At 38.1% G+C, this 21,835-nt stretch overlaps 1 protein-coding gene across 1 annotated transcript in view; it reads right to left on the reverse strand.

The window, feature by feature from the left end:
* Positions 1-1,059: 1,059 nt before the first annotated feature.
* The window catches only part of LOC115429641 (leucine-rich repeat transmembrane neuronal protein 4), a 154,894-nt gene continuing 134,118 nt past the window's right edge, over positions 1,060-21,835 (reverse strand). The window contains exon 3 of the mRNA XM_030149268.1: positions 1,060-6,049. Within this exon, the coding sequence (XP_030005128.1) occupies positions 5,726-6,049 (324 nt within the window). The 3' untranslated portion in view covers positions 1,060-5,725. The remainder of the gene's footprint in view (positions 6,050-21,835) is intronic.

Genomic DNA, 21,835 nt, shown 5'->3' on the forward strand with positions numbered 1-21,835 from the left:
ATCTTTTATTTTTTAAAATACATTCGTTTTGCTATTCTCATCTATTTTTCTAATCTAAAACATGAAAGAGTTTGTACAACACATTCAGGCAAAAACAACACCAGAGTTCCCATCTTTAGATGTTTATTTCTGATATCATCATCAAAATTTTTACAAAACATTTTCTGACAATAATATACTCAAAGAAGAGCCATGTTTTTGCGCTTGGACCAGGTCTTCACAAAAATGCTTTAGGTCTGAATACAGTAAAAAGAACAAAAATCCAAAAAAGAAAAAAAAAAAAAGAAAGAAAAGAAGAGAAAAAGAAAGAAATCAACAACAAACCAACTACCAAAGAAAACAATGCAGCGCATATTTACACCCTACAGAAATCAATGCTCTCTGCAGGAAATGGATGTGAAGGAGACAGCAGGGATCTGGTGGTTTGGATGAAAAGTATTTAAAAGGCAGCAAAAAAATAGGGGAAAGTGCTTTGAGCCTGCAAAGAAACAAAGACTAATTCTGATATTGCTTTCTGTCAGTTTTTCTGTGCCTTCTCTTTTACCGCTCTCTCGGGCTAACTGCAGGAGTAAAATGCAACCCATTTAAATAAAAACCTTCCTTTCTTCACCGCTCACATAAAATCCAATTAGGGGCATAAACAGGCTTTGTCAGACAAACGAAAAAGTGTGTTTCCCTGACAGAGGTTAATGATCGTGCCTTCGCTTTCTGTGTCCCCTCTGACATGAGCAATGGCAGAAAAACAGAGTCAGGACAATGCAGGTCAGGGGTTAAAGACTTCCTGCTAATGTGAAACAGCATGGAACAATAACAATCAATGGGGACTGGGCTGGCCTGAACATCAGTAATGGTGACGTTGGTTCAGAGGAGGTAGAGGAGTAGGTGCTGCTAGATACACACAGGCCATCTAGGTACATGCAGGGCACAGCTAGCGCAGTAGCTTTCACTCTCTCTTTATTCTTTTTGCACTAGAAAATAATTAATTCTTACCACTTTACAGTCAGCACACACACTAATGACACACTAACAAAAATAGAAACTCAAATTGGGAATTAAGAAGTGGCAGATGGAGAGCATTAGCGTGTGTATATGTGTTTTTTCTACTTATTTATTTCTTTTTTTTTTTTTTTCCTTAAACCCCATATCTATGTCTACGTGCTGACTCTCTGGAGTCATGACTGTGTGCTGTATGAGTATGTCGCTGCCTGTGGGTAAGACACAGATGTATAGCAGAGGAAGAAAAGCTGCAAATCCACGTCTGGCTGGGAATTAATTTTTCAAATCTATTTATCAGGTAATGGATTAGAACCTACTGAAATGTAGCAGACGGCCTTGGGTGAACTGGAATGAATGGTTGCTTCATAACCTGCAGTACTTCATTATCATTTATCAGGCTATGTTTTTTTTTTTGTTTTTTTTTTGTATTATTTTTATTGGTGTGTGTGCATATTGATGCATGTATGTTTTTCTAAAAGAAAGTTTGGTGAAATCTTTGCAGATACATTGCAAGTTAGATTTAATTTTCTAACAAGGTATTAACAAAACGGTGCGTATGTATTTTGAATATGTTCATGCATACATACATTTAGAAGATGCAAGACTTGTGTTTTGTTGAATCTGTGGGTGTCATATTCTTTAACTCGAGTGTGACTAAGCTTGGTCAAAGCTGCTTGTGTCATTTCTTATAGTATGGAAGTAAAGCTGCCTTGAACATCAGAAACCATCATAAAACCTTCATTGTAACAGAATAAAACAGTCTTGCAGTTTCCCATGTGTTCTTGTATATCCTGTTTGTATAGTATTTGTTGCCTTCTGTCTTCTCTCTTTTGCATTGCAGCCCACGCACCAGAGTATTTATTTTTCTTGCAAACCATACATATAGTCTTTGGTGGATGAAGATTATCATTGACTTTTTGAGTACTCTTTTTAACTCCTGGTACGTTTTTAGGTTTATACATTTTAGACAGGATTATGGAAAGATCGTAGTTTGGTTTAGTGCTTCCACTTAACCGTAAAAAGTTTAATAGTCAAACATTATTGCCTGATACTATCACCTAAAAGATGCCATGAATGGTGAAAACACCATAATACTGATATGCATGGGGATTTTTGCACCACAAATGTTGAGATTATATGTTTCCCTGGTTTGCAGAAATGTACAATAGCAACATATTATTCTGGTGGATGGGTTGTCTTTCCCTGTCCCCTTTAGAGATTTGCATTCAGCTGTTCCTTTGAGCATAAACACTGAAATATGAAAGTTTTCACTGCAATTCGTCAGACCTTTAGTCACCTCACCAAAAGCAAAAAAAAAAAAAAAAGAAGAAAAGAAATGGAAAGGGGGAAAGACAAAAAGAAAAATAATCCCAATAGGGACAATAGCCTAAACTCAAAGTGTGGTGGGGGAGATGGGGGGCTATAAAACCATAAACAAACAAAGCAGAAAGGAAAATAAAGCCTGTTGGCATTACAGGGCGAGCACAGACGGTCCTGGAGTTCAGCTCAAACATGCATCATTAGCATGCAGTGCCTGTGCTTCCAGCTCTCTGATGAGAAGAAAGAAAGAAGAAGAAAAAAAAAAAAGGACGAAAGACTAAATAATTGCTGGCAGCAGGATTCAAAACATTCTGCTGAACAGATCTGATTTTATCGGGGAGGTAGTCATGATTAATCTATCAATTATTAGTAGCTCATTTAATTGTGAAAATACAACAATTTTATTAGTGTTTCTAATTGAACATTAATGGCAAAGTAGCTCTGATCAACGTGTTTAGACGGAGTTGTGCCATTATCACTGTTCTGAAAAGTGAAATAATTACTATGTATGGAGGACTAAGCTTTAGCTGGGACTATTAAAAGAAGTCTGTCCCTGGAGTGAGTGCCCAACACAAGCTTCTTTCTCTGCTTAACTGCCTATAGTGCCACGTAATTCTACAGGGACAGGGATGGGTCAGCAAACAAGTTGCTTTAAAAACAGTGAAGTTGTCCATGACACGTGCTTCTGGTTCTAGGGCATTTCAGACAGGAAATATCTCCTGTGCTGTTTGTCTCTGGTTCAGCGCTCCTCCCTAACTGGGCATAGTTTCCCAAAATATCAGCATGCGGACAGAAATAGAACATCATTAAACAGGTTCACCCGAGTCACCAAGAGGCAGACATGAAATTCAGGCCAAGGAGTTAGCAGGGGTGATATAGAGCAAGGCAAGACAATACATGGATAGAATTGAGAGAGCTCCCATTATAAAGACATTGGCACAGCTGCTATTACAAAGTAAACTCCACCAGCACTATTAAGCAACCGTACTGAGCGAACTGCTTTTTTTGCAATGTCCTGTACACGAAGGGAAGTGAACCCTTCTTAGTCATGAAGCCGTGAAGACTTTTTGGGTTACTTGTTGTTTTTAGGGCTATTTCTGGTAAAACATTTAAAACTATATAATGGCACATTGAAAAGAACATCCTCCACATGTTAAACTCTTAAAGAAAAGCACAGTCCTTCTCCCCGAGTAGACCTTAAAATGGCAGCACGTGTTGTAATTCTCAAAACAAGAGGGTTGTTCTGTGGTGAAACTAACAATACGTCATACAGCCACCTCCTGCAGGATGCTCACAAACATGTCTGAAGTAAGAACAGAAGATATGGATCTCTACAAAGTTTGACACTCGAAGTACTTCACAAGAACAGCGCTCCCAATCTTACCTTTTCATGTGATTCAGTAAAAGGATTGGATTTGATAAATAACCTCGGTAACATAATTTGTGTTGAATGCTAGAATGACAGAATCGTGATGGGAGCAGATAGAAAAATATTCATCATCGAAACAACAGGAGCGTTTGAGTAGGAATCATTTCTCCGAGTCATCTTGGTTTCAGATTCCTACTGGAAATTGAATAAGGCTCCTCTTCTGTTCACAAGCAGTTTGTGTCTCAGAAGAAGTGAAGTTCATACTCTTTTTCATTTTTAAAGATTCACTATTTACAGGATAAATAAGTTCTATTAGATTTTGTCCTTTTGATAAGTCTTATAGAATTTCTTGACATCATCTTTGAACACTTCAAAAAACTCTCTCTTGTCCCAAGCCAAAAATGACAAAATAACAAACAGAACAAAAATAATTCCCTATTTTTTCCTCTCGTTTATTTTTAGGATATACCCACTTTGATGGGGAATTTTTGGCCCCTTGCAGTTTCATCAGTGGATTAATCAGTTGCACTGTGGGAGGACCAAGCACTGTTTCCACAACTCGAGGGACTATGACCACTGACATGTAGAAAACGACCCCTGTGCACTGCTCGGATGAAGCCGGAGATGATATTTGACAGTCCATCACAGCCATAACTGAAGTCCTCATCAGCTCCGTAAGTGAGTGAGTTGCAGTGCTTGACATGATAGCCGAGGGGTTACCGAGTGCAATAAAGTCCTGCACTGCAGGCACGCTTTCTGGACAAAAAGAAGATGTCAGGCAATATTCCCAGTAGAGCCCGTGGGTTCATACGCAGGTCAAAGAGAAGTCAACGTGCTGGTTCAACACTCCCCCCACTAGGCACTGTTGTTCTCTGTGGTGGTGGGGACACGGGAGCACACGGCCTAAGCTTTGCCAATCCAGCAAGACAGTGCTCTCCAAATTGTCCAGTATAATGAAAGTCAAACATTGACTCATCAATGTTTTTGAATAACCATTTGGGGCAGTGAGAGTGGTTTAACCTTCAGTAAAGTGGACCTTTTTAAGAATATGTACAATGTTTTGCAATCAATGTACTTGTTTTGCCCATGATTACCTCTTTAAAGCATAGTAAATCATTCAACTGGATATAATCATATACAAAGACCTGCCACATTTAAGAAATTTATGGAACATGCCATAATATTATAGAAAGCATTTTGTGGTTGTTGTTGCTCACGGCATCACAAAGATGACAAATGACCTGATGTTAGTAGGACCAGGTACATCTTCATGATAAATGTCTATTTTATACTTCCTCTTTCTTATTTGAAGGTAACTCTGTAATGATAATTTATGAGGATGAGACCAGTCAGTTTCAGAGAATTGGCTGTACTTGTGACTGTGGGTCAGCAGAGTCAAACTTACTTAACCACTGACATTTCAAGAAAAAAAAAAAAAAAAAACTATGTGCATTAAAAGAAAAAATACAAGTAAACTCTTTGGTTTGACATGCACATTAAATAATGATATGGAATCTAACAACTGCTGAATGTGAATTTTAATCATAATCACAGTAAGAAGCCTCTGGCATTCGCTTTGATGTAACTCCTTATGTCGTCTTCATTTTACCGCACTGCTGTTTTGTGGTTAAGAACCTGTTTTTGTTGCACTTTCTCATTTCTGTTTCTGACTGAGGCAAAGCGGACTAATGTTATGTTGGGAACAGATTCCCAGGATTTTGCATTTGACCGGATTTGGAAATGAGGTACTACTTTTGCTGGATTATATCCCAAGAGGCAGTATAAAGGGTTATCCTATGAGGTGTATAGAAAACAAAAATACTAAAATGATCAAGAAGAATGACTCCACCTCTGCTTCTGTTGTGTATTAGTGGCACCTTGTGTTCCAGATACCCAATCCATTTGGACAGAATTAGAAATTTTTGTTCTGTAGTTTCTTCTCAGAAAACAAGGCCTTACCAAATAACCAGCTCACCTGCCCCTTTAGTTTAAAGTCAGTGTAAATCTGGGGCCTTTGCCCCGATTCTAAGGCTAAGTTTGCTAGCGTCCAAATTTGAGTGTGCCGGTGCGTTCAGGTGGAGGAAAAGGGCCGGTGTTCGGGCCCTCAGGTGGTGGTCTGAGAGGGGGTGGAGGAGATCGAGGCCCTTGCACAGCGGCACCTATGCTGGCAGCAGAGGGCACCGCAGGCAGCGCTACTGTCTGTATAGTACCCCTCTCACATGGCCCCAGGTCCTCAAGGCCTTCAAGGCCCTGCGGGGGTCCCTCGTAGCCCATGTTGAGCCGTAGGGGTTGATGAGCCTGGCAGTAGTCTACAATGGGCTGTTCATAGCGGTAGAAGGTCAATGCGCCCATCTGGTGGGGAACCTTTATAAAGAGACAGGGAGGATGATGGGAAAGATTGCAAAGAGGGTGGGAGAAAGTGAAAGAAGATGTGAAGAAGCAGATGAAGTCATAGTGAAGAAGACAAGGGTGGCATTGAAAAACATGCAAGGGAGGAAAAGAGCAGAAAGAGAAAGAGAAAAAAACATTAGCCACAGAGGTGCCCAGTATAGTGGACTGTGTACTGTTTATCAAGGCTTCATTGGGACTGTTTGTTTGATATAAAGTAGCAGAAGAGTTCACTTGAAAAAATCAATAAATGCCATCCTTTAAAAAAATGAACTGACTGTGATGAGTTATTATTAACACACAGCACATTCTGAACCCTGAAAGCATTTTACCACAGAAGTTGTTATTGTCCATTTTCAAGGCCTTATCACTTCAGACTTTAGAAATGAAGACATGAAACACCAATGTTGTTCTGGAACAAAGCCCAGTAAATATATTCCACAAACCCACACATACATGTTTTCAAGCTAGGTGAATAAGTGATAGGAATTCATTATTGCTACATTCACAGAGTGTTAGTTTGTAGAAAACAGAACAGTCTATTAATTCTCTTCAGTGTATAAAAAGAAAAGTTCAACATATAATTTATAACAACTTATAATTTGTACCTTTTTGTGCCACATAACTTCACCGACGACTGATTACTTGACTGTTCAAGAATTCAAGAATTTCTGTAAAGACCTGTGAGGCGACTTTTGTGATATTGGGCTCTATAAATACAATTGAATTGAATTAAACTGAACAATCAGTACCATCAGATATGGAGTTCAAAGAAAAAAATATTTATTTTTTTTCCCAATTTATAAAAATAGAGATATTTCTCTTTTTTTACTGTTCTGCTCTTATCTGTGTTCATTATGATGTAAATGAACTAACCTTTTAAAATAAACAATGAATAATTATTTGATTTGAAAATAAATCCAGAGCAGTAAAGCCTTAGATAAACTGCAGTTTCAGCAGTCACAGCTGGTAAAATCTCAAATAGCAGGAGCATATTTTAGTTGTTTTTTTGTTTTGTTTTTTCAGTGCAGTTAATTTTTTACACAACACTGCATTGTGCCTGCTACTCCAAGCCTACAGCACAGTTACTTTGGCAGCTTCCTGCTGGCCCTCTGTAAACATCCTCACATGGTGACCACCTGAGCCTCCAGCTACCCTAGACCCATTTGCTGCAAAGATCTTCCAAAATGCGTGATGTGGAACATCTGCATCAACTGAATTCTTTTTGCACAAAAGCAGCGTCCTGCCTACAGACACGGACTGTCAGAGGAATAAGGGGTTGTTCATTTTCACCTTCAGCATCCATGTACAAGAGCCATACACTCCTGATGACAGAACCTCACAGCTGTTCTCTGTGTTTAAACTCTGGTACAAGAGCTGGAGCAAACGGGTCTGTGCCATGTGACACATCGCAGCCAGGAGCACTCGTCACATCTGGCCATGTGTAGGTCCCCGCTCCCATGCTAAACCTTAACACATGCCAAACAAACAGATGAGCCCCTCTTGACACTCTGTCTCCCTGACTTTAAATCGCACATGTGTCCGTTGAAAAACAGAGGCCAATTAGCAGACTTTTATAAGAGCCAATGAAAACAGCAGGCAAAGATGGTAGCTGACCTGGATTAAACACAGCTGCCTGGCTGAGAGACAGCTCATCAGATCTGTACACACAGGCGTCAAGGAGCGCACAACAACAACAACGGCGGCTACAGATATGACACCAACACCAAAAGCATGAATAATACAACCCTTGACTCTGAGGAGGTGTTGGAAGCAGAGCAAGTGTCACAACTGCTCCTGAATTCAAATATTGCTCAGTTCTTTATTTTTAACCTTCACTTTAGCTGGTCACAGTTGCCAGATCTAAAAAACAACATCTTAACTTAACAAAAGACCCTAAAAACATGTCACCGTTATCTTATCAATTGTATATTAAGTAATTTTGATTAGAGGAATCAGTCAAGGGAACAAGAGGCACTTTAGTGCTGGATTTCAAAAGAAAAAAAAAAAATACAGAGTGGATTGTGGCAATGAAATGCAGATGTATGCTAGCTAAGGAGGGCGAACAGTGTGTTTTGGTTCAGTGTGAAAGTGTGTGCAAGTAAGCGTAATATGAAAGTCAAATGCCAGCCTGGGCTAATGCAGCCTGGCAGTTCAGGAATTACCCTGAACCGCGAGACTAAAATAATGCCACTCTGAAAGCATTAGCTTTGTTTTAGATAAAAAAAATTTAAAAAAAGTGGTATTCATAGCCTCAGGCTTTACTGTAACATGCTTCCATGACGCAGTGTAGAATCACAATTCAACAAACTGCTCCAATTGCACTAAGTGTCATGTTTTTATATGAAACAGCTGCTGAGAGCATCTTAGTCTAGTCTAGGGGAACATGCAGGCGGCAAAACTCATATGTCCTCACAAACACCCCTTCAATTTTCCAATTCAGGTTTCCTCATTCATGCACCTCCAGATCCCCCCCACCCCCCATACTTCCAGCTTTCTCAAATGGGCTCCATTAGGCAGGGCTGACTCATTACATTATAGGCACTCAGTGGATTACTCCCCTCGTTCCCCTTTCACTTTAAACCCTTCACCAGCCCCCGTCGCTGCTGCCACGCCACCGCCACCGCTGCCGCCACCCCTTCTCCAATCACACACACCAATCTACCTCAGCTCTGCTCACAGCTCCCTGCCCAGGTCCAACGAATTAATTAACCGACATTAACTCCCAACCGTTTCAGTGGATTCTCTCAAATTGTCAGGGCATAAATCTGGCCTTGTGCTCAGTGTGTGTGAGAGTGTGTGCGAGTGACTGAGCGCTGCTGTCCCAGTCTGTGGCTATATTTTGACACAAAAAAGTGGAAACAGCAGAAGAAGATGGGAATAATGTTCAGTGAATGCAGGGAGACTAGCTGGAGGTTATAGCTTTGTTTACAATTTCATTCATTATCAAGACTTCAGTCAATACCATTTATTCACAAACTAATTAAAAGTACAAAAATATAGACACAAAGAAGAAGTATGAAATGGAACTCCCAGATATACTATCAGGGAATTGGGGCCCATACTCTTAATGCTGCTTTTCCACAGCTAGTATCAGCTTACTAGTGCGCAGTATTTACACAGTAGGTATTGTACTTAGACATACATAGTACTAGTTGTCATAGTGATTACAATTATAACTGATGCAGATGTTTTATTAACACTCTTCCAGATGAGAATATCATTGCCTATACTTCAAAAATCAAAATCTTACAAAGTGTTTTTTTTTTCCTCATTTCTAGTCAAACTATCTCATCACACTTAAAATAAGACATAATCACCTAAAGAGTAACCTTTCAGTGAGATATAAGAACTTATTTTTAGACAATAGATCTTGAAAATCTTATTTCAAGAAATCTTAACAAGCTAATTTTCACTTGTTCCATTGGCAGATTTCTTTTTTTTTTTTTTTTTTTTTTTTGCTTAATTCAAGATTTTTTTTTACTTAATTCAAGCAAAAAAATTTTGCCAATGAAACAAGTGGAAATTATCTTGGTAAGATTTCTTGAAATAAGATTTTCAAGATCTATTGTCTAAAAATAAGTTCTTATATCTCACTGAAATGTTACTCTTTAGGTCAGGGGTGTCAAACTCATTTTAGTTTAGGGGCCAGATTCAGCTAAATTTGATCTGAAATGGGCTAGACCAGTAAAATAATAACATAATAATATATAAATAATGTCAACTCCAAACTTTTCTCTGTTTTAGAGCAAAAAAAAGTTAATTCACATTATGAACAGGTTTACATCTACAAACTATCCTTTCAAAAGATGTGAATAACATGAACAAACTGAAAAAATAAGTGTCTTTTTAACAATATTCTGCCTCAGTTTATTATTTACACATGTACATTAGAACTTACAGATCACAGTGGATCTACAAATACATAAAACATTAAATAACAGGCAGAATATTGTTGAAATTGTACTTGCTCCTCTTAAGACATTTCAGGTTATTCGCATTTTTTTCCAAAATGATGCTTTGTTTTAGTGTAAATGCATGAAAATATTTGCATTTACAAAGAAAAAAAAATTGAGTTGTCATTATTTCTATGTTATTATCATAGTATTTTACTGGTCCTGCCCACTTGACATTGAATTGTTCTGAATGTGGAACCGGAACTAAAAGGATTCAGTGTAATTTTTGCATTTCACAAATTCATCCCAAGGGCCGGACTGGACCCGTTGACGGGCCGAATTTGGCCCCCAGGCTGCATGTTTGACACCTGTGCTTTAGGTGATTATGTCTTATTTTAAGTGTGATGAGATATTTTGACTAGAAATGAGAAAAATACACCTAGTAAGATTTTGATTTTTTCCAGTGTAAACTTCAAATCTGTAGTCAGCTGATCAAATTAGAGTCTACCTAAAAATCTGCTCCGTTTTCATAGATATCCGGCTAGCCTGGCTTGGTTTTACACAATGTGACAATGATGACGCAAATATGTACTGACACTGCAAAAATGTTGGATTTGGTCCCGTTTGGAATCTCAGCAAAGGTGGGACTAGAAATAACATCTCCTTATTCCCATGCAGTAGAAATGAGGTGAGTCAAGCTGATACCGGCAGTGGGAACGCGACATAAATAGACACCACTGAAAATATAGAGTATACTTATTACATATTTGCTGCTGATATCTATATGTGGAAAAAAGTCATATCTTATAGGGTGCAATTTACTCAAAAGTCAAGTAAAAAATGGTTCAAAATGGTTACAGAAATATTATTTAAAATAATTTTAAGTGAAGAAACATACCTTAGTAGTCACTGATGCTTCCAATTATGATTTTACTGATAATTTTATAGTATCATCAGACTCATTCCACACTAAGGCTCACACATTTACTTATATGTTCACAATCTCTTGTAAAATGCTTTGTCCTACAAAAGGAAATCAAAAGGCTACACAGCATCCAGTAACATTTAATAAACCACAAAAAAAAAAAAAAAAATGGATTGACTTATCTCACACAAGGTCATGGTCTTCTTCATGTCCGTTTCCAAGAACAAAAGGTCCTATTGATATTCACTATCAATCCATGTACTTACAAGCTACAGCTAGCTCATTAGGAATGCTGTCAGCTCTCTATTTTTGTGCCTCTCAGCATTAAGAAATTATTAATTCCTCACACTGACTAGCCAGTCGACAGAGGAGACAGCCAAATATGTAAATGTTAACATCTGGACAGAATAACAAAAATACAAAATAGACATTTCAGTTTACTTTCCAAATGCTCTCCTACTACGTGGTTTGGAAATGAATGAGTTCGAGTGGAGGTTTTTCCAGAACGGGTCAAACATTTTACAGAAGTTTCCGTTGTACTTTAAAAAGAGATAAATACTTTTTTTTATTCATGCCGCTGTCCTACTGAGGCATTAATTTACCTTTGCCTATACCTTTAAATGAAAAAAAAATAGGGTGGATTTGTTTATTTGTTTAATTTACTCTTAATTTCATACTGCAGATGGTTTCATAAATGATGTTGGAGGTGTGCAAGTAAAGTATCACGCAATGATTTTAGGATTCTAAAGTTGCAGTTTATCTCACAATTTTAGCATCATTATATTTTTGGATCAAACTTGTAGAATGCCTGGCTGTGCACTTCCAACTTTTCATTTTGTTTAATTACTAAAGTGCACTACTCAAGGCAACCCAAGATGCTGAAACAGAACTTTTCTGCCAGTTCCAAGGACATACTTATCATATTTCGCATTGAAAGGGTGTTAAGTGATGTTGGGATGCAGAAGAGGTTTGCAAAAAAATTGCTGGGACTTGACTAATTAAGAGTTCTCCTCTTCTCTTTTTTTGCAGTAATTGTTTTACAATACTTATGTGTTTCTTTATTTAGTTTTTTGGCCACATAAGCTACGGACCATTTCTTCTAATCTTCAAGGTGGAAATTGAGATTTATAACACTGGAATATGTCCTCTTATTTTTACAAAACAAACAAAAAAACAATAATGAAAGATTGTGATTTACAAAGACAGAGGAACTTTGGAAAGCACAAGCAGAACATCCATTTTACACAAAAGTTAACAATTTTCTGTTTAGTGACACCTCTGTGTATCATTGCCCATAAACAGTTAGTTTAACTATCTAACGAGACTATAAACAGCTAATCACAGAAGCGCAGAACACGCTCTTTCTCCATCTGTCTCCCCTTAATTTCTGTTGTACTTCCCCCCCAATTTATTAGAGGAGTCATCAATGACTCTCGAAAAGGTCCCAAATCCCATAAATTCATTTTTTACAGTATTCCGGCACCCCTTAGAAGTTGTGTTTCTTTTGCATTCACGCTTTTATGAGCAGCTAAGGAGGCAGTAACATTGCCAGAGGCAGACAATGCTAATGCCTCCCTGAGCTTTTGGAGCATTATGGTTCAAAAGTCTGCCGCTTTCCCAGCCAAACACTTTGATCCTCTCAAGTCACCATATTGTGGCAAAAAGGAGCATAACAGAGTGAGAGGAGGCACCACACACTCCCACTAAAATGATGCTTAGGCTTTAACTTTGTCATGCTCATTAATGTGTACTTTTCTATCTATAAAGCTATGCATTGTGTTAGGAATTATTACTTAAAAGTGAAAAGTGCTTTTTTTTATCTTTGTGCTAACATATCACAATATGTTCCTAAAAATAAAGCAGTTTCTTCTTTAAATCTAATTATTGTTCCTGGCTCTTACTCCTCTGTATCACTGTTTATACCATGCATACATTTGTACATACTGCATTATTAAATATAAAGCAATTTGCTTTTACTCACGATTCATTTGGGGCAATTAATGTCTTGAACCGAGGCCGTGTCACTGGAAATAACCATTTAATTACCATTTCTGTGCCTAGTTCTCATCCCTCTTGTCTTCAATGTAGAGGTCTCAAGATATATTGCCATAATTCATTTGAGAAGTCTATCTAGATTTAAAGGACGCTGTAATGCATATTTGATGTCAAAGAGTCAGTGTTTATGCTGGTGAAACTGTTTTGGTGTAACTATATCCCACAGTGCTGTTGTTGTACAAAGTGTTCACTGCCACTGAGAATAAATCACTGCTCCGAGCTCTGAGTTAAGATTTTCAAATATTTTCCTCCCACTACAAGATCACTTAATAAGCCATTATTAGATCGTTTTCAGTTGATTATCACACAAAAGATGAAGCGCAATTTTTATCTATAATTACAGGAAAACTAAGCAGAAATTATACTGAAAATTGAAAGTGAAAACAGATAGTTTGAACAGAATCACATACTGTTTAGGTTTTACTTTTAGTTGAAGGAGAATAATCATCTCGGTGTTGTTACCATTAAACACTTTTGCATCTAAACCATCTTCTATCCAGCGAGCTCCAGTATAATATGATGTGATATTACATTTCTTATCTTAATATATGCTGAGGAAGTTGAATAAGACAAAGGAGGAGGAGGAAGAGCAAGTAGAGGAAAATGAAAATAGGCCAGAAGCAAGTGGGGCAGGGACATACAAAGTCAATGATAATTACAACACTCCCACGAAAAGGGGATTTAAAAAATACTGATACCTGCACAGAGGCGAATGTTCTTATAGAGGCATGCAACATAATGAGTGGAAGAGATAAATGTGACAGATTTTCTTCAAGTATAAAATCACAGCACAAACCGACTCATTCATTCTGAGCCTCCTATAACATTGCCGCTTGTTCTTTGCCAACTGCGTTTACGTACATGCTCAATTATATGCATTTGTGTGTTTTTCCAGATGTGTTTGCATATAGGATTTTGTGTCCACATGTGGATGAGTCCTGTCTTTTCGATGCACGCTGCTCAGGCATGAAGGGATAGTCAGCACAGATGTTGTTGGGAGGGCATCAATGACACGAAGCCCACCAGTCAGGTTTTCAGCGGAGCAGTGTGCATGGACGTGTGTGAGGGGGTGTGAAGCTAAACACCGTCGGTTTGTTTTCAGACAGCACTTCCCGAGAGGAAGACTTCCCAGCTGCACAGAGAAGTGTGTGTGTGTGTCTCTCAATGTGATTGGGTTATGTATGTGAAGCAGTACACATCTGTCTATGTGTGAACATCTGTAGTAATTAACATAATCAGAAAGACCAAAAAAAAAACAAAACTGTAGTAGCAAATGTACATTTCCTGACAAATCGTTTAAGCTAATAGAGAGTGCAAAACATATGGTACCTTTGTCCATGCAGTAAAAGATGCTTTGAATGACTCAAACTGCACTTTTTTTTTATCCACACAGTATACTAAATACATAAATCCTGCTGACAAACAGAGGAAAGATGAGGGAGAAATGCAGAGCCGCACTTCCACTTAAAATGTGACAAATATAAAAATATCAAAGCAGAAATCCTGAAAGAGCTTTGTTTGCAAATCCAAAGATTAACAAAATTAGATGACGTTTTTTTTTTTTTTTTAATGACAGAGCACGAAGCTTGACTGCATGTCAACTGAAGGAAACAAATCTTAACATCACTGAATGCAATAATTATCTTGACACAACCCATCATACATACAAACACATGCAGAATACATCTAAACATTTTTGCTTATCTTTCTGACATTTCTTCGCCCTGTTATTTTACTAAATAGTTGTTTTGGTTCAAAGAGATGACTTTTCTATCATTATTATTATTATCCAAATTGTAGATGGGGATTTGGAAACACTGTTAATTTAACAATCGCAGTAAAGCATATTAAACCAAAAATGAAAATGGTGCATGTTTTAATGTGATCAGTGAGGAAACTTTTTTTTGGTTGAATCAAGGGATCATTCCTCTCTCTCTACTTCAGGGGTCTCAAACATGCGGCCCCGGGGGCCCAATGTGGCCTGCCATAGGTTCCAATCCGGCCCGTGGGATGAATTTGCAAAGTGTAAAAATTCCACAGTCAAGGCTGTTGAACTCATTTTAGTTCAGGTTCCACATACAGACTAATATGATCTACAGTCAAATAACAGCATAATAACCTACAACAAATAATGACTCCATATTTTCTTCTCAGTTTGATGTGAAAAAAATATTACATTATGCCTATAAATAATGACAACTTCAATTTTTTTGTCTTTGTCTTAATGCAAAAAATTACATTAAATTATGAAAATATTTACATTTACAAACTATCCTGTAACAATAAAATGTGAATAACCTGAACAAACTGAAATGTCTAAAGAAAATTAAGCACAATTTTACCAATTTTCTGCCTGTTACTAAGTGTTTAGTCTCTCTGTAGATCCGATCCATAATGCACATGCAGAAATAATAAGTTGAGGCATAATATTGTTAAAATTGCACTTATTTTTCTTAAGAAATTTTAGTTTTTTCAGGTTATGGGTTGTTTTTTTTTACTGAAACAAAGACAAAAATTTGTAGTTGTCATTATTTATAGGATGTTATGCTATTAATTTACTGGTCCGGCCCACTTGAGATCAAATCAGGCTGAATGTGGTCCTTGAAAGAAAATGAGTTTGCGAGCCCTGTTCTACATCATCTCAGTAATGTGACATTTTCTGTTACATAACAAAATGTAAAACATTTAACTGCCATCTCTCTTTACTTAAGCCAAATACCCATTGATTGGAGTTAAAGAGGCCTCCCTGGACAGTACTACTGGTAGAGTCATAAAGGGTCAGTTAACTTCAGAGGCAGAATGTACAACCTTGACATTCCCTTGTAGAGCTGTGTGTGAAAATGTGCCCACATGTCCACATTTTAAACTAATTGATTCTCTAAACAAGCCGTTAGCCTCCCACTAATTCCTTAATGACTGGAGGTCCCTTTATGTGCAGTGACTCTTGATTACAGGTCTCCAACACAACACACACACACACACACACACGCCTACACAAAACAAATACAAACACAACTCGGCTTGGAAAGGTGGCTTACAGAGACGCGGGGAGAGAGAAAATGAGGGGAAAAAAAACAAAGAAGGAGAAAGTAGGGCTGAGGCCTCCTTCACGCACCGATGAGTGCCCATCGTCGGCTCATCACATCCTCCTGCCACTGTATGGTATGTACAGTGAAGGAGCTTCGGCAGACCACAGCAAATGGGCCGTGAAATGTTACTCAATGCTCAACACGTTCCTCAGCACCGTTTGCTTTTATACACACACACACACACACACACACACACTTTCGGCACAACTCACCATCACCACTACTAATGAACGCAGGAGCTGACAATATGTGGAACAAGGGGAATTAGACAAAAAAGATGTGCAGTACAGTATGCTGTCTGTTTCTGAGCTTCATGCAAGTCAGTACAGATTATAGCTGCAACAAACAATTTTTTATGGGAGCAACACAGGGTGTCTTTGAAAGCCAACAGTGTAAATATATATAGAATGAGAACGGAAGAACGACAGAACATTTAACGTCATACCATGACCATGAGAAAAATAAAATACAAGTCTTGTTCCTGTTGTTCCGTTGGAAGAAACATAATGTTCTTTACAAAACATCTCCAGTAGGAAACTAGAAATTATATTTTTTTTTTATCAATTTTTGTGGGTGAAACTAGTGTCTCCCTAGTAAACTGTTCACACTAATTTCCTTTAATTATAAGTCAAACCACGATATTTGAAATCTCTCTGACGGGACATTTTAGAGACAATTTGACAGATTAGTGTTGCTAAATGACCCACATTTTTACTTTTAAATTTATTTTTGCTTTAGTTGGACCATAAGGGATTATCCAAAACAAGGAGCTACTTTATATGAAATAAATGTTGGAAAGACAATCAATTAAAGTTCACTCTCTGATGGGACATTACTGTGTTTTGGCCCTTATACAATATTACTATTCCTTCTTTAAAACAAAAGTTGCTTTAGACCCTGAAATTTACAAAGACCATAACTTTGAGGGGAATTTAGAAAATGTACCATTTTGGAAGCTACACACAACTGAAAAGAATTAGGCAATCACACTGAATTTCCAGATATGTACTCACTGAAAAGCTCTGAAATGTGATCAAAAGGAAAATGGATGTGAACAAACCATCAAACAAAGTTGAACTACTGGAGTCCTTGCACGAGGAGTGGTGTAACACTCCCACCGGCAATGTGGAAGACTGGTAGAGAGCATGCCAAGATGCATAAAAGACATGATTGAAAGTCTGGGTTATTCCACCAAATATTGATTTGTGAAGTATCTGTAAGTTAAACCATTACATGTGTGATTTATTTTTCTTTGTGTGGTTTGTGGTCAGTAGATCTGTGGTCATTTTCTACGACTAAATGCTCTATGGCTGAAATCTTCTGTTTTGGAATATGGCACAAATATTGGCAGTCGTTTCTAGAAAGTAAAATGTTGATTTTACTCAAATAATTCTAAATCCTGGGTTCGATTCCAACACCAGTCGATCGGGATGGGACCTTCCTGTGTGGAGTTTGCATGTTCCTATGTCTAGGTGGGTTCTCCCCGGGTTCTCCGGCTTCCTCCCACCATCCAAATACACGCACTGATAGGCTAATGGGGTAATCTAAACTGCCCATAGGTGTGAATGTGAGAGTGATTGTTTGTCTCTATATATCAGCCCTATAATGAACTGACGACATGCCTTCACCCCATGTAGCTGGGATAGGCTCCAGTGACCCCCGTGACCCTAGTGAGGATAAAGCAGGTCCAGATAATGAATGAATGAATGAATTCTAAATACAAAAATCACTTCCATTATCTCTTATTTTTCTCAATTTTGTTCTTGCACACATTCTCTTTGAGTTTAGACTGACTTTATGATTGACTAATTAATAAACTGATTAATCAGTTATTATTGGTTTGCATTTTATTCAAGTCACGTACTTCTCACTACGGCCTTACTCACTGATGTTAAATCTTGATGGCATCAAAATACTTAACCCTGTAGGAGACACACTGCACAGCTAAGCCCTATTCTGCTTTTTAGTTTAATGTTATCTATATACATGCAAATGATCAAAGTCAGGGCACGCTGATGTTATTTCATGGCTTAACAAACAAATTTCAATTGCCTCCGGCTCCACTTATACAGTAAATCTCCTGCACCCATTGCTGAGAGCCCAAATGCATATTAAGAAGGCAGAATGACGGCTTGTGTCAAAGGAGAACAATTTGTAGATTCATTTCTGCTGTCCCATAATGAATTCAAAGTTCCCAAATCTCTTGGCTTGTGATATCTTCTGTTATGTGCTGCTTCCAGTCGCGGCGGCACTAGCACTGTGTCTGAGTAATGAGCATGACCCAACATAAACGCTGTGTGGCCAACTTGGCTCTACACTGGGAGCGTCAGTCGCACTTTAATCAGGGATATTGGGGAGGAGTGTGCCTGGGAAGGCAGGCCGAGGCTTTTAAAGACCTGACTAATAAGACATGTCAAAGGGAACTGGGTAGAAGCCAGAACTGATACGCAGACCTTCTCCCTATCTGCTCCCCATCCTACCTCGCCATACACCAACTCGACAGCACTGGGACACAGATGGCTTCGGAACAAAACTAGATATTCAGTGATGCAAACAAACAACACAAAGCATCTCAATGCAGCATGTGGTCATCGTGGTTAATCATTTTTCTCTCTTTATGTCCACCTCAGATTTTTACCCTTATGTGACAGTTTTAAAACTTGAGAGAAAGTCTTCAGTTTTTTTCTATTTAAGTAGTTTTAGTTGCCAAATCAGCACATTCTGTTCCTGAAGAAAATGTGTGAAATAGCAGTTTTTGTTTTTTTTTCTTTCTTGGCAAAAGACCTGTGGGTCTCTGTATGGAAGGCATTGCATTTACTGAATATTCAGTCAAGTAATGCTAATAATAGTCAAAACAATAAAATAGATTAAAGCCCTTCTGCATGTATTGAGCAAAATGGTGGTGCTGAAATCATGGTGTAAATTTTTGAAGCCCTGACTTAAAAAAGGACCATAAAATGCACTTACACCTGCCAAATACAGCTACTACAACATACTGACCATAGTGACTATAGTGAAAGGGAGTACAATTTATTTCCACTCATAACTCATACGCTTGGAAAGAACACAGTGAAAAGGTAAAAGCTCATTTTTCACTGACACTCTACATGGATAATATTGCACTTTCTAGCAGGCACAATGGAATGGAACATTTTATGACAGGTACCTACAGAATTTTAATCTCGTGGTATACTTTCAAGCAAGATCACACATATTTAGAAAATGCAGGTGAGCAGACTTGTTTTCGTACTAGTTTCTTACTCTTTAACATGTGAAAATTTCTTTTGAAGCAGAATCACAGTGACTAATTTAAATTAAAGCGATAACAACAACTTATTTGGCAGTAATTATGATAGATTGTGCAGTGCTGAATTAATGAGGAGGCGTATGTTTTCATCCAAAAGGTAATTAGCCATAGGGCTTAAGTAATCGTGGGGAAATCCAGGTCGTTACAGTCAGCCCCAGTGGGGACGGTTTTGCATACACTCATGGCAAAGCAAATCCCTCGAGAATACAACCTTTCACTGAGAAACCTTGACCAGACAGTTCCTTTGAGGCTAGAACATCTCTAGTCTGAATTTCAATAAAGTAGCAACGTAAATGGAAGTAACCTCCACAGCACAAAGGGATGTAGTCATCTGGACTTTGAAGGATAGCAAATAACCCCTTAACAAGGAACCTCCGAAATAAGGTCAAGTGACCGTCCAACTGTCTATGTCTTATATGACTAATCATTAACAATGATACATTTTTAAACAGTCTCTACTCCTCAGTTTTGATCTTCACATACTTTTCATTCTGCTCTTGTGACACCTACTGTCTGTTAACATTTCTATTAGAGAAATCTCTGCTGACTTCCTCTTCTTGAAGCTTCTTTTGTGGAGAATGTGCTCATCCATTGCCACACATTCTACAAACTGTACAGACTATAAACAAAACATGTGGAGCGTGTCTGGATGACTATGACAGTGAAAGGAAGATCTGCATTTTGCTTAATCCAGTTAAAATTCATATATACATTTTTTTTTTTTTTTAGCACTTGAAGATCGAATGTCATACGTAAGAACTGATAAAAAATGTTGCCATTTAAGGTGTACTGAGTGATTCACAACCTCAGCTTATGTACAGGGTGTCCCAAAAATGTATACATATTTTGAATAATTGTAAAGTATGTGTTTATTAAAATTCATTTAATTTTCAAAATATAAGAATCTACAAACACCATGTCATTGTTTTGTCACCTCCTGTTCTCAAACTGACATCCGTTCTGGTCCAGACACTGCTGACAACGCCAAGCAATGGAATCGCACACATCACCAAACAATTCCCTTAGTATTTGCGTGCATTCACGTTCAATGGCTGCTCTGAATTCAGTGACTGTTACAGGTCTCATAGTGTAGACTTTGTCTTTTAGGTATCCCCATAAAAAAAGTCTAGTGGTGTGAGGTCTGGTGAACTTGCCAAACAGCTGGATTGGACGGAGGGGTTTCGTTGAATACCCTCCGTGTTGACCAGAACTCACACCACTAGACTTCCAGTGTTTGGACCAGAACGGATGTCAGTTTGAGAACAGGTGGTGACAAAACAATAAAATGATGTTTGTAAATCTATTACATTTTGAAAATCAAGTGAATTTTAATAAACACCTACTTTACAATTATTTAAAGTGTGTATACATTTTTTGGGACACCCTGTATTAACATGCAAGACTAAACTCCTCTTGAAAAGGTGATGGTCTTCTCTGGGTAACACTGCATGAAATTATTAGTTCTACATCCCTAACATTAAGTAAAGATAAAACAAAACAAAACAAAACAAAACAATGGAGAATGGTACAGATGTTTGCAAAGATTCATTGACTTGGCGTATTGACAGCAAAGTTAAGTCGTTTAACAAAAATGCCACCTTCAATCAGCCGACAACCTATATACATGATCAATGGACAACAGGCAGAATAACAAAAGAAACCATTAAGTGAACCTGTACTGGTCATGCTTATGGCATTAACTGTACTTTGTGTGTCACTTATAAGTAAGGGAGGCGCAAATTCATAAAAAAAAAAAATTCCATAAATGCACTACGCTGGACCTTTTTATTACATGAATTACATGCAGGAGCAGAACCCATGGGGAGCAGCTGTTGGTGGCCGGAAGTGAGGTACGCGTGTTGATTCCAGGTGATCGAGTATGTGGAAGCAAACAGCAGTCAGTGAGCAGATAAAGTGGAAAACATGCATTCACACTTGTTGTTTGTGCAGCCATAAGCTTTGCATTTTGTCATTGTCCTTGACATGTGACCCAGGAATGGCCAGTAATGTGTCATCTTAGACTGGTGTCTGCTCCAGGGGGTCAGTGACCAGCCCATCTCAGCCCAGGTACTTTGATGATACTACAAGCTTTTGTCACTACCAGCACTGGAACAGCCTTTGAAGGAGGCAGCAGGTCTCTGACGGAGCAGTGACTTAGTCCTTAGTACTTGACAACGGGTTCTAACCTAAGTTACCGGACATAACTGCAAGTGTTATGGGTGATCTTTTGAGATACCTAGCAATGAAAATTCACTACAGATACCCTTTAAACATATAAAACATGTTAAATATATAATGTGTTTGTTGGAAAAATGTTGAATAGCTTTCCCCTTAGGTTCTGAAAACAAAAGGATCAATGGACAAACAAAACCAGCCTGCAGGAAAGTAACTGTACGTAGTAATAGTTAGTAAAGATCGGCACTTGACCTCAACCATAGTTTCCCCAGATCGGATGCATTGAATGCAACTTCATTTGCTTGGCACAACTAA

This window comes from Sphaeramia orbicularis, chromosome 12 (genome assembly GCF_902148855.1).
Source record: "Sphaeramia orbicularis chromosome 12, fSphaOr1.1, whole genome shotgun sequence".
Taxonomy (NCBI): Eukaryota; Metazoa; Chordata; class Actinopteri; order Kurtiformes; family Apogonidae; genus Sphaeramia; species Sphaeramia orbicularis.